Genomic DNA, 14445 nt, shown 5'->3' on the forward strand with positions numbered 1-14445 from the left:
AAACCTGGGTTTACTAGAGTAAAACAGAGCAATTTTTGTTTTGAAAATTCAGTATTTATGCTACTGCATTACTCTTCTTTTTAAGACTTAATTACAGCATTCTTCAGTTACAGTGCATTGGATGTTTAATTAAAATACCAATTAGACATAAAATAATACTTTTTTTAAAATATAGTGGTTGAGTGATACAAATATTTTATTTTAACAGATCACTGACAAGAGTACCTGTAGACAAGAAAATGAAAAATGAAATAGAAGAAAATCAGAAGGTTTGTTTTTATTTCTTCAGGTGGACATTTGAACTACTATTGTACTGCTGCTTTTGGAAATTTTTTTTTTAGTGTAGCAACTTTCACGTTTTTTGTTAGAGAAAAACAGCTAATTGTTCTAAAAATCTGTTATGAGATGGGTAACATTTAATTATGCAATTCAAGTATTTCACTTTCTGCTATTTGTGAAACTTTTTCCGTTCTCTCTTTTGGTTTTACAAAATTAGGCAAGGCCAAACAATTTTCACAGAGTGTTGAGTCACAAATTGAGTGCTGGGAAAGCAAAATAGGTTTTTATTTACATTTTTTATAGCTTTGCTGTTGAATCTTGGCCCGCTGCTTGTATTATGGTCAGCACATGCTAACTTTGAGCTTTCCACACTCTCAGAATCACACATGCAAGTATTCTGTAAGGTTTTTTTAACATCATCTGTGGTAGATGGTGGTTTTGTTTTCATCCTTGATTCACTTCATCTTTTGTTCCTTGTACCACATGAGGAGTCCTTGTTCCTGTGATTTTGATTGCACTGACATTTGTTCTGAGACACCATTTAATATTTGTAGAATTCATGGTGTCTGTCTGTTCAGTTTGGATTTTTTCTTTCAAGTTGAGTGTTGCAGTTAAATGTTAGGCACCATGCTTGTAGGACTGATCATGTGAAATGACATCCATAGCATTGTCCTTAGCCTTGATCTTCAGAATATGTATTTTCATATGGTGTTAAGACTGACCAGCCACTGTAGTGAAAGGGGTTTATACCTTACTTATGTCACTCCTGTACTTTTGCAACATTTCCATGCATTGTTTTGCTTTGTATCCCTTTAGGCCTTTTCCTCTTGCCTTGCCAAGACTAGTATCTCCAGGGGAATACCTTTTCCAGTTTCTTTCCAAAACAGTGGAAGTGAACAATGTCCCTCTTGCAGTGGTGAAGCCTTCTCATAAAGAGCTTGTAATCTCTATGGTAGCAAAAATACCATATAAATGGTTTGAAATTCTAGGCTATGCAAAACTTATATAAGGCTTTCCAGTGTTGAGGATTTCTTGCCCAAATAGTGACAGGCTCGAGTGTTAAATCCTTGTAAATGGTTATGCAAACAATTGTGTAGGCCTTTTTTTACCCATAGGTGGGGCTGGTATATTGATAAGACATTTCATATATTTCAGCAGTTCATCTCCTTGAGCTGTTCAGCTTTCCTGTGTGCAGTGTGCATGTTTGGTCCTTGGGTTTTCACAAAGATCTTAGAGTTGGCTCAACATTATGGAGGCCTCTTGTTTCTTGCAGTAGTGACAGGTCCTGTAGTTTTTGCTGAAGAGAGGAAATCAGTGTGGATGCTAAAAAGCAGGAGCAGAGGAATTTTTCAGCTGCTGAAGCATTTTGCGAAGTGTTCCTTTCTCATGCTTTAGCTGAGAAACAGTGAAATGATCTTGTAAACTAACTCTCTATCTTGCACCTGCAAGGTTTTGTTATGGCTCACTAGAGAAAATACTTTGAATGGGTGTTGGAGAACCTCAGCCAATCCCTCTAGGGGGCGGCTGGTCAAGTGACCAGTCATACCATTCTCTCTTAGGTACAAAGGTATATATTTAATAAAATAGTTCTATTTTTCTCCTTGAACTTATGTTGTGATTCTGGCCATTTCTTGGTACAACAGCGACAAATCAGTGTCTGCATTTCATTGCTTTCTCTATATACCCAAGATACACTTTTTCCTATGACTCTTTATTGTTAGGATTATAGTCAGGATAAAGCAAAATACATCCCAGATCATAATAGTTGCTCCAGAGTATGAATGTTGATATCAGGATTTTTCCTGTTTCTTGATGAAGTCTTTGCAATGACTTTCTTTAATTGCAGCTCTGTTAACACAAAAGTCAGAACTAACTGCTCAATCAAAAACTACACTTCTCCACTACAAAATGCAAAAAAAAAAAAAGTAAAGGTCTGTCAGGAATTAAACTGTCAATTGCTAAATATAAGGATTGGGAGAAGTAACATAAAATTTGGATTGAAATGAAGTAGTATGCACTTAGGCAAATCTCTTTATATGTAAGCAGTTATGACAATGAAGATTTGGCTAATGGATGTAAATAATTTGGCTCACTCAATGTCTTGCCGGGTTTTTTTATGGGGCAAAATTGAGTTGCCTAAACTGCAATTTCTGATGTCATCTGAGATGCTACAAGCCATCTCAGATAGGCACACAGGTCTGGCAGATACATCCACGGGGACATCCATCCCCTCTGCCTCACTTGTATATTCCCGTCCAAGATACCGTATCTGAAACAAATTACAAAGGATATCTGGGGGTCTGGGGGGGTTGGTTGGCTGAATCACTCTTATGATTCCATTAATGTATTAACTACATTAAGAGGATTTTATGCACGTATCACTCTAAGTTTTAATTTCATGCGAGGTCACATCCTTCCTGTCATCTAAAGGCCTTTAGACAGCTAAAAGCTACATTTTGTTGAATAAAAGTGAGGAAACTTCCTGAACACTGCTGCTTGAGCACAATAAATTGTCATGTGCATTCTTGAACTGCAGTACATCCATCTAGCAGCAGGAGAGATATGATCCCATGCTGTGTGTAACTGGATGATTCCCTCTCAATATAATGAAAGTTGAATAGGAAATGCAACGAGAGGAAATAAAGTTATTAAAAGTTGAAAGATGTGATGATTTAAGTGTAATGAGTTGATACCTAACCAAGAAATAGACAAGCAACAGCTATAGATAAAAGGAAAAAATGAAATCTCGTTAAACAGAACTCACAACTTGCAGTGCAATAATCTGCTGACAGTATAGAAAGAAAATACTACATGACTTTTATCAGTCTTCAATTCTAGTGTTGGATGCCTAAATATTCCTTCTGTCAACATTTTTATGACAAAGTGGATGCACTTCTAAACAATCAAATATCTAGCATCAAACTGTATTAATCTCACCTCTGATTTATCAATGTCTTTAAGTATCTGAAGAGAGTGTCAAGGAGATGGAGCCAGGCTCTTTTCTGTGGTGCTGAGCAATAGGACAAGAGGTAACGGGGCAGAAACTGATGGATGGGGAAGTTCCACCTGAGCATGAGTCAGAACTTCTTTACTGTGCAAGTGACTGAGCACTGGCACAGACTGACCAGAGAGTCTGTGGTGTCTCCCTCATTGGAGATATTCAAGAATGCAATTCTGAACACAATCCTGTGCAATGTGCTTTAGGAAGACCTTGTCTGGGGAGGGAGATTGGACCAGATGACCCACTGTGATCCCTTCCAACCTTAACCATTCTACAGTTCAGCTCAGTTCTTTTCCTATTTACATTTCCTACTTACATTTAACTGTGTGAACATAACCACACTGCTTTAAAGAAATAATACTGTTTTCAATGTTTTCTCATTTTTGCTCTCATTTGTCTAGTGATAGGATTATAACAGGAGTGATATACTCAGCCTGAGTTGCTTGCTGTAGGCATGCTTTTCTTAAAGTACATTTTTTGTTCACACTTACTTTGTTTAGCAAGTGGGAGCTAAATTGGAAAAAAAAATACATCTTCCTCAGTTTGTGCTTTCCATTTCTCTGTTGGGAATTAAGGCAGATCTGGAAATCTGGTTGCTCCTCCTGGCATGAGTTAAGATACACTACTGTTGTTGCTCTTGTCACTTACCTTGCTACAATATAGTTTTGTGCCTCAGAACTCTCTGAAGGAAAATGGTAAGATATGCTTTACTCCCTAAATACTTCCTTCCTCTTGTATTTGTTTATTGTGGATCTTTTTTCTTCTTTGCCGAGCAAAGATGTGCTATGCTGTCCCTTTCTCATCTGTGTTTTTTCCATGGTTCCTTTGTTAGACGAGTTTTTAAGTTTCTAGTCTGTTTTTCCTAATTCCCTGAAACAATTCAACTACACATTTTTCAGAATTGAGAGATGTTAACTTGTTGAGAAAGCTGGTTTCAAGTGGAGGTCTGAGGGACATATGTAAGGTCTCCCTTTGCTGAATGGATATATAGGAATAATTTTTCAGAAACTTACAAGCTGTATTTCTGTATGTGGTTGTGTGTGTATTTTCACTTTCTGTTGGCAAACACAGAGAATGTGTCTTTTTCTCTGCCTCATACAGGTAGGTTGTTTTCATTTGTATGTGTACATCTGAAGTGTATTAAATAGCACTTATAAAAGATGTAGTCAGGATTTTTTCCAACACTCAGATAAAGGAAGAAATTGCGTGGAAGAGATTTAATGTGTGTATTTTGCAGAATTACTTAAGGGTGTTTGTATGTGTTAGTGTAGACATACACCTAAATAAGTAAGCAGTGCTTTTTACTTTTTAGCATTTTCATGAAACACTTGGAATTCAACCTGGAGAAGCACGTTTATTTCTAAATGGCCTTCATATTGACCTGGATTTTCATGATCCCTTTAGGTAAGGTCACAGAATTACTAATACTGGAGAGTTGTGTTCATGGTCCTAGTCTCATCTGTTACATTTTAGGGACAAGGAAGTGTTCCAGTAGGAGGAATACTGATTTACAGTTGTTTTGCTTTGAGTGTGGACATTGTATAAGTAGTTGAGAATAGCCTTTTCTCTTGGAATATGTTTTCTAATTTGCTTATAATTTTACAACTCACCATGAAAAATTATTTTGGAAATGGAAGGAATCTAATGTGTGCTTGTCAAAAGGTGTGAAAAGCACTTTATAAATAAGAAAGTTAATGCTTTCATATTCCTGTTACTTAAAAATCAGGAAAACACAGACATGAAGGCAGTCGCAAAATCTTGCCAGCTGTGTTCTGCTGTGGAATACTTCAGGGTTTTTTTCATTCTCAAATTTGAACTTTCAGGTTGCAGCAGATGTTCCAGAGTCCCCTTGGGTCTTCTGGGAGGTTTTAGAGTGTGGCTGGGTGTTTCAAACCTCCATGCTGTTTCTGAGTTCTACCATGATACAGGCTTAGAGTTCATCTGTGTCTCCATCACCTGCTGCTTGCTTCTCAACTTGCATTCAAAGCTGCTTCTTAGGATACCCCAGCTTGGATTTCTGCCTCAGGCAGGACAGTGCAGCAAGAAACCTTTCACTCTGCTGTCCTGCCACTTCTTACTAAAGATGGATAAAATTGCTTCATACAGAATAGATCTGAATGAATAAAAGAATTGTATAATCTGTTGTAATTATGTTTTGAAGTGAGTTGGAGACGTACACTTACAGTGTTATTAACTGATATTGTTCTAAATTTAGGCTGTGGGAGAATATAAGGGGAAAAATATTTCTAAGACTATTGACATGAAGATTGTTTTCAGTTTTAAAAGTTATTTTTATGTCATGAAAAGAGTTCTATGTAGACATTATGTATTTTATCTTCCTGAAAAAGTATCTTAGAGACTCTTAAACTGGAAGGAAAAGTGATGCATGGCCTTCATGAACTTGGCATCAAAGGGGAGATACTGAGTAAATTTATGAGGTTGCATATACATCCTACAGATAATAATTATGCGCTAGATATTCGTCACTCTTCAATAATAGTAAGTAATTAAACAGTTATTTATTTAGAGATTACATCTTTGATAATTCTCTGTATGACACAATTTATATTTTTTTGTACTGCAATTGAAATACTAAGCATAAGGCCATATATCAATTAGCAGTTTAAAATATTTTCGAGGGTAATATCCCCTCAATGTTTTTAATGAGCAATTTTCTCTAGTTCATACCTTAGTAAAATTTTAAGATCTAGGATGTTAAAAAGAAAAGAAAAATGTATCTAGAGTAGTCGCACACTCCAAACTATAGAATTTGTCTTTCAGTATAGGTACATAATACTGCATAATATCTCAAATTATGCAAGACTTCTAAGTGTACTTCACAAGTATGATAAGTGAATTGTGGGCCACTTAAATATTATTTCTAACTGTTCAATGACTGTGACTTTTACCCTTCTTCAAAATTTACACAGGTTTCATTACAAAGGTTATATGCCAGGGGAAAAGGCACCAAAACATTATTTTTTGCACCGGAAAGAGCCACATTTCACTCTTCTGTTTGCCACGGCTTGCACAGAATGGACTAGAGGAGCAAATCAGCCACATGTGAATTGGCTGTTTTGATCTATCTGAAGTGCTGTTGCTGCAGGTTGCAGATAAATACTGTATTTGGATTGCAAGATGGTTATGCTGTGTTATACACATCTGTGTGATACATTGTTATGATGTTTACATTGTGAAAGTAATTTCCACACTTGAAAAAAAATGGTTTTATTCACATCCTTATACACAGTACAAATGGTCCATTTTCCTTTTCCATCCAGTATTAGTGTTATTGTGTACTGCAGATAAAAAACAGATCGATTAAAAAGAAAAAAAAAGATAAAATTTAGAACCTATTTTCTGTTATTATTTATCAAAAAAAAGGGAGACATTTTATGATATTATTATGCCCACATATTTTTCTCAATGTTTGATACATGTTTTCTAAATGGCTGCCTTTTTTGTTTTAGTGGATTAATAATATAGAGCAAGATCACAGCTATAGCACATGGCCTGCAAGCTATCAGGAACTGCTAAAACCCACATTTCCTGGATTTTTACAGGAGATTAGACGCAATTTATATAATTTGGTAAGTTTGGAGAACTTAATTTTTTTGCATAGGGTATATATTATGTGGGCAGATAGAAAACTTACCTTAATAATAAATTCAGCATGTGTATTTTTTAATAAACTATGTGGATCTGTTAACAGTAGTGAATACTGCTTTATCTAGTCAGTCATATGTGGTTGTTAGTTTGATTTGCAGATGGATTTGGGCACAGTCAAGAGCTTTTATGTTCCTTTCCATACTACGCATAGAAATTTCACTACTATCAAAGAATGAGGGAAGGTAGTGATAGCTGTCCATGGTTTAGAGATGGTGAACTGAGGTACAAAAATATTTAACTTATAAAGCATACTAATTATGAATGTCTTGTAGCTTAATTTTTCTTCTGCAAATAGGAGTCTGCATCATCTAGTAAGCTAAGGAAGCAGCTATTGCTGATTTAAATTAAAATTACGAAAGGTGATCTTCTGAACCATAGAATAATAAAATGGTTTGGGTTGTAAAGGACCATTAAAAGTTGTCGAGTCCAGCCCTCCTACAATGACCAGGGATGGAAACTTCATCCATCCTATCCTTTAACAATTTAAATGGTGGTCCATCCACAGCTTCTCTGGGCAGCCAGTTCCCCTGTGATACCTTTGGTGTCTCACCACCCTCATTTCTTCACATTCAGTCTAAATTTGCCCTCTTTCAGTTTAAAACTGCTACCTCTTGTTCTGTCACCACAGTGTCTCTCCAACTGGTAAAAAACCTCTCTGCTTTTTGTAAGTCTCCCTATATTCATAGGAGAGATGCTCCAGCTCTCTGTTTTTGTGGCCTTCTTTTGCACCCAGTCGAGGTCCATGTCCTTCCTGTGCTGAGAACCCCAGAGCTGGATGCAGCACTCCAGGTGGGGTTTCCCACCATGAGGTGTCTACCATGGCACAGGGAAAGAATCCCCTCCCTCACCTTGCTGGCCATGCTGCTTTGTATGCAGCCCAGGATATGTTTGGTTTCTGGGCTGTGAGTGTACATTGCCCGCTCATGTTCAGCCTCTCATCCACCAGCACCCCCCAAGTCCTTCTTGTTACAGCTGCTCTCAATCTGTTCATCCCTCAGCCTGTATTGATAAACTGGGAGTTGCCCCAGCCTGGATGCAGCACTTTGCACTTGGCCTTGTTGAAACTCATGAGGTTCCCATGGACCCACTTCTTGAGCCTATCCAGGTCCCTCTGGATGGCTTCCCATCCTTCAGGTGTGTCAGCTGCACCACTCAGCTTGGTGTTCTCTGCAAAGCCTCTGAGGGTGCACTTGATCCCTTTGTCTTTGATGTAGTTGGGTGAAATGATGCGAAGTTTGTGTATAAACAACAATGAAAATACAAGCAGTAGGTAATAAGAAAATATATGTTTATAATGAAGTATAAGATGTGTAATATGAAGTAGATTGTATTACATATTCACAGTTAAATACAAAAGCTATATTGTAGGAATCTGCAACACACCATTTAACTATAATCTGAAGGGGAGTGTTCAAAATTTTAAAAGTTATTATGCTTCATTTTAGCTACTCTAGCAAATATGATAAATTGTAAGGGGAGTTTGCAGCACAAAGTTGAATAAATGAGGCACAGATGTCACAATTAAATCTACATAAGAATGATTTGCCTATGCAAACACATCCCAGTTTTAGATTCTATGTATGCCTGAAAGATCTGATGTTATACTTCAAGCTACACCAAGTGAAAGAGTGACTACAAAGATATGTGACACAGGAAGGAAGAATTCTTTCCCAAAGCGCCACTTTACTTAAAGTTTTTAGCCAAAATATTCTGTTTATTTATTTTTGTTTGGTTTTCACAACAGAAGAGAGTTTGTTAGAAGAAGTAATGGAAAAATCAGCATTATATCTTTCTAAAATAAATATGGAGTTTATTAATGAAAATTAAGTAATGGTGCAGAGCCTTTCAAAGGAGAAAAGCAGGATCACTTGGTTTGAAGTTCAGTAAATGGTTAAATCCTATTTTCACCATTTGGTCCAAATTCATTAGTTCGGTTGTTATTTTCATTTATACTCTTTAATGTTTTCTTACAATGAATGCTCTAAAAATTGAAAACAGCTGCGGCATACAGCTCCTTTGGAAATTAATGTTCTTGTTTAGATTTTATGTCTGAAGAAAAAATAAAAACAGACATAAAGAAAAAATATTGGATGCTGGATATATTTTCTCTTCTTAGGTACTTTTTGTTGACCCTGTCCAAGAAGGTACTGGTGATTATATGAAGCTGGCAGAATTGTTCTATCATCATGATGTACCACTGAGGTAAGGAAAAATAAAAGTCTTGGGGAAAAATCTTTAAATAAGGATGCTTTCCTTTTTTCTTCTTCATCTTCCATTGTACTAGACAAGGATGTGAATTCAAATTAAGGCCAATGCAACAACATTCTAATAAGGCACATTGGTTACCCATTTGTGTCACGCTTACTCAGGTATTAAGTATTCTTAAGCAAACGGATTGCAAGGAATAGCATACCTGAATGTGTGTAAAATGAACTGCAAAGGTCTGATAAAAATTTATCTTCTCAAATAGTCCCACTGGGTGCCCTTGTGAAGTTCCATTATAATCAAAATATTCTGTAAGTAAAGCATGCTTTCAAGGAATTTGTGGAACTCAGTTCTTTCAATTGTGGTTGCGTTTTCTAATGTTGTTTTGCTATACACACTTAAAAGACCAAAGTGAGATTATCCTCATCGAGTTTTGAATTCCTTAAAGTGAGTTGCCTGAGTCTGAACTAGCTATCATTTGAGACATGGACACTTTTGAGGAACAGTCTGGTTGATCTGAGATACTTAGTTACAAGAAAAAATGAATTGCTCTCAGAAATGCCTGTTTATTTCCACAGTTTATAAGAGAAGGATATCCAAAGTTCAGCAAGATGAATTGCATGTTAAATATTTAAAATCTTCCTGTGAAATGGCATTTTGTGTCCTCAATAAATTACAGTTGTTTCATTTTCCTTTAAAATTTTACTAGTTCTGATCTTTTTTTCCTATTTTTCATCATTCAATTACAAAACCGTAATGGAAGACAGATTGCAGTGTGTTTCCACAGAAAGGTTTGAGTTGGAAGGGACCATAAAGATCGTATGGCCTAGTCTCAGTCCAGGTTTTTTGCATGAAAATGGTATCAAAGCACCACCTCCAATAGGCCTTTTTACCTCTCAAGCCTCGTATTTCTTTGGGATTTCTTTAAATTAATGGAAATTTAGGGATTAGTAGTAGATGTGTTTAAAACTGTTGTGATTGGAAAAAGAATGGCAATGTCAGGGTGGTGGAAGCCCCAAAAGGTTCAAAAGGAAGAGAAGGGCTAATAGGAGTGGCACACGTTTATGATGGGACATCAGTACCCCAGCATGTCTTCATGCATCTGCTCAAGAAAGCCCTTTCAGAAAAATGAAAGACAGACAATGCCCAGACTAAAACAAAGACTCCAGTCATTAAGAGATGGTGGCAGGAATGTAAAGAATCTAAACCTTCATACAGGTAAGGAGAGAAAGTAGTGTGATTAAACCCTATTGACTCACAGAAATCTTAATTATTGCCAGCTTTAAAAGGCATATGTAAAGTCAGTACATAGTTGGTAACCTAAGCATACTGTAGAGCTGATGAAGGATGCATGGCTGGTATCCTGTGTCGCCCCACACAGTCATGGAAACACCACCCAGGTACAGGGTTTTCGTCTCTCCATGCTGAGCAGATCACTTGAATGCAAACATTTTGTTCTTCTATGTTTGTCATAGAATATGTGTGAAGCAGATATTGTGTTAAAGTGTATGATCTCTTTTTGTTTGTTTGTAGAATTGGAATTGTTTTCATTTTAAATACAAAAGAAGAAATTGATGGAAATGAAGATGCTGGAGTAGCTCTTTGGAGAACTTTTAATTACATTGCAGAGGAATCCGACATCTCTCAGGCCTTTATGTCAATAATTAATGTTAGTTCTTTCACAAGAAATCAGCTATTTACTTCTGGTTTATAATTTATTAATTTTTTATATAGTTAGGATCTTGCTGTCTTGTGATAGCAGGAGACGCATGCATTTACTTTATGCAGAAGTGAAGTATTAAAAACATATACATCATTAATATACTATAGAATTATTTGCAGAAGTACTTTCCTCTTCCAGAAACCAATTTGCTATTGTAATTTTGCCGATCAACAGGCTTTCTTCAATAATATAAAAAAGTAGATGCAAGCCTTGCAGCTTTTAGTATTTTCTTATGAAAAACTATTCCGTATTATATCTGTTAACGTAATGGGCCTGTTTTTGTGTTCTGTGTCTTTTGGAGTACAGAGATTTTAATGTCACCTTGGCAGTCCTATAAGCTTTGAAAAACCCTTTCTTTTTGTCCAGTGTAGGCAGTGAAACAGACACAATTTTTTTTTTTTTTTGGTCATGGTTGAGCCTGTCCATGGGTGTAGAAAACAAAAATATTCCAGGCTTACAGCTTAATGAGACAGGATGTCTTTGTGTGAGAATGCAGGTTCTCATAAGACAGGAATTTCATAGATGAGAAATGAATGGAGGAGAAATAAAGTGAACCATCTATGTAAAGGCTCTGTGGGTAAAAGTTGTATCAGAGAATATGGTATTTCTGCATAATAATTTTTCTTCCATTTGTTTTCTGGTTTTATGTTTAGTGCCTAGAAAATGTCATGGTGTCATGGACAAATTCAGAGAGGTTAAGATGAAAGGAATTGAAGTAACTAGGAATACCTTGGAAGAGAAATCCACAAATGTTAGGGAGCTGACATGTATGGGTGATGATTATCCATGACTAGATCAAAAAATATAATTTATAGTGTGCTTTTTAAAATGTTGTGTTTCCCTCTTTACTTTGTTCCGTGATATAAAAAGGAGGGGATAATAAATATAATTGAAAGATAACAAAAATAGAAGCAATAAAATAAAGGTTTGAGATATTCAGAGCTAGAGGAAAATATTGTTCCTCGTTTGAAGAGAAATGGATTGAAAAATTTTCTCTTCAAATTTTTATTTTATATATGATGAAAGTCATAAAATTACTATTCTATGAAATGAGATAAATTTGGTAAGGAAAAATTATCACTGTAGACAAAAGTGTTACTGACTAGTTTAGGCTTGGATTAATATGAATTCAGGTAACTACCCATGTTAGGTAGTTTATAAAGAGAATTTAGATTGCTTCTCTAATTAGTAGAGAGGAATAACCTTTCACATTCAGCTCACATAGGTGTATTTCCTTTGCCACTTCAGATTTAGACTAAAGGTAAAATAATAGATCAATCAGAACAATGCTCTGATAAAAAATTGTGCATATGTGCAATGGTGATAATTACTAAAGCAGTATAAAAACTGCAATATAGCAATAAAAGCAATACAAAATTATACCAATATAAAATTTTCTAGAGCACTATAAAAAGATTATACTTACTTATTGTTTATTTACTTCTATTTATCAAGTTCTGTTTGATGACTTACTACATTTTAAAATTTCTTTCTGCTATAATTTTTACAGATGTACCATGAAGTGAAAGATGGAAATGTTCTGACAGTAGATGATGTGAAAGATGTTCTTAGAAGTGAGTACCCCCATGCTGATGTTGAGAGTATCCTGGATGTTCATTCTGAATACGATGCAGGGAGGCAGGTATGTTGAGACCTATGTTGAGTATGAAATACTGCAGTGTACAACTCAATGTATTTACTAAGCTGAAGGATTGCTAAGTGTTAGAGCAAATAAATACAGCATCTTTGAGTGAAATTGTTCTTCAGCCACCATTCAGTCATTATGGAAATGTTGTAAAGGTTTCTGCATTACTACTCTCACTATGAAAATTTACTCTTTCCTGCTCCTTTCAGGAGCCACAAGTGTTTTTCTAGTAGGGATGTCAAGGGGTCTCCCTCATGCTGTAGAAATTGTTTACCTATGTCTCTGGATAAGGAGCTGAAGCCTATTTTCTAGGTGGATCGTTGTTTTCTTTAACTGTGCTTTCTGCTTATAATTTCCTTTGGGAAAGACAACTATTGATTTTAATTTAAAGGCTATAGAGATGACATTTTTATCTCTAATTGATTGAGTAATCAGTTTTCTGCTAAAACATATATAGAATACCTTCTTCCTATATGTGTCTTCAGCCATGCTATCTATATAGTCTTGTGTTTCTGACTCCATTTTATTCATTTCCTTTTAGGATTTGTTATAAAATGTGTATTATGTTTCCTTAAAAAGATGCTTTGAGGCAGCCAGAAAAGAGTGCTGTGTGCCTTACAGTGTTTGTTCCTCACTGGAATGAAGCCTGGAGGCTTCATATAGAAGGGCAGTTTGAATGTGCCCTGGAAACAGCTGGGTACAGTTAGGAGAAGAAAATCTCCCATAGAGAATATTAAAGGAAGAAAACTAGTCAGCCACCAGGAGGCAATCCCCCATACAAGCAGGGACGGGAGGACTGTGATGAAGACCAGGGAGGAGACAGCAGAATGGCAGAAAGATGGAAACATAGATACTGCCTAGAGTTTGTAGGCATTCAGGAAGTGACACCTAAAGAAAACATGAAGGGATGCAGAATAAGAAAGGGGAGTTACTTACAGTCCATCTTTATTTATGTTTGTCTCATGGATTTTTTCACTTGGGGAAAAAATTAGCCTCTTCTGCTTTCTTACCAAATAAAACTTGACTTACAAACACAAAACACTTTTGAGGTTGTTTTTTTTTTTAGGGTGCTTTCTTTGATAAAAGCAGCTTTGACTGTCTCAGGGTTCTTCTCCAAATGTTATTTGCTTTATTTTTACTTGCTAGGAATGTTAAGCAGAATAAAAGAGTATTTCTCAGCAAGATGCTAAAGCAAAAGTTTACAATGATGTATATGGATCTATAATTTCTTTTGTCATTTTGTTAGACAAATGAGTCCCATCTGTCCTGGTTGGTTTCCAAGCACTTTCTGTTTTGTCTCTGCTACTCATGACAAGGTGTGACAGTGAAGAGTGCTTAGAGATTAGAGTTCATCCTCTCTTCATATTAGTTTCATTTTTTTACTACAGTCAACCACAGTCTCTTTAATCCTGTGATATTTCTGATTTGATCAGGCAGGAGCAACCTTTTATAAAAAGAGTGGCCTGGGCCCGCTGCCTCAAGCGCTGTTTAATGGCGTGCCCTTTACCAGAGAGGAGATGGATGCAGCAGAGTTGGAGACACTTACTCTTCAGAGGATTTTTGATGCCACCGGCTCCTTCCAGCGGGCAGTGTTCATGGTATGTTTAACATTTCTGAACGAGTGCCAGATGAAATATTTGACAGTGAATTGTTTCAGTAATGTTTATATATTAAGTTTTCTATAATGAGATAGCTTGAAGTTAATACTATCACACCTGCAATTACATTGTTACGTTAATTTCTGGTCATGGTTTTGAAACAGTATATTTAAATTATTCAAGGCTGAAGGATCGGCTAAGCATGTAGTCATTATATGGAACTTTTCAACCAGAAACTGAGAATGTACTGCAGTTGTTGATTGAAAAATCTGTATCTGATATTTTGAAATACTATCTGTGTGACATTTATATGGTTTTGACCTGA

General features: G+C 36.0%; 1 protein-coding gene across 6 annotated transcripts in view; it reads left to right on the forward strand.

Annotated features, from left to right (window-relative positions):
- UGGT2 (UDP-glucose glycoprotein glucosyltransferase 2) overlaps positions 1-14445 on the forward strand; it is a 79939-nt gene that overhangs the window by 27775 nt on the left and 37719 nt on the right. For all 6 annotated transcript variants that reach the window (XM_069008283.1, XM_069008293.1, XM_069008311.1 and 3 more), the window contains 8 exons: positions 209-269; positions 4593-4684; positions 5629-5779; positions 6751-6870; positions 9066-9151; positions 10688-10823; positions 12388-12519; positions 13956-14120. In XM_069008283.1, the coding sequence (XP_068864384.1) occupies positions 209-269; positions 4593-4684; positions 5629-5779; positions 6751-6870; positions 9066-9151; positions 10688-10823; positions 12388-12519; positions 13956-14120 (943 nt within the window). The remainder of the gene's footprint in view (positions 1-208; positions 270-4592; positions 4685-5628; positions 5780-6750; positions 6871-9065; positions 9152-10687; positions 10824-12387; positions 12520-13955; positions 14121-14445) is intronic.

The sequence above is a fragment of the Aphelocoma coerulescens genome, chromosome 1 (genome assembly GCF_041296385.1).
Source record: "Aphelocoma coerulescens isolate FSJ_1873_10779 chromosome 1, UR_Acoe_1.0, whole genome shotgun sequence".
In the NCBI taxonomy this organism is placed as follows: Eukaryota; Metazoa; Chordata; class Aves; order Passeriformes; family Corvidae; genus Aphelocoma; species Aphelocoma coerulescens.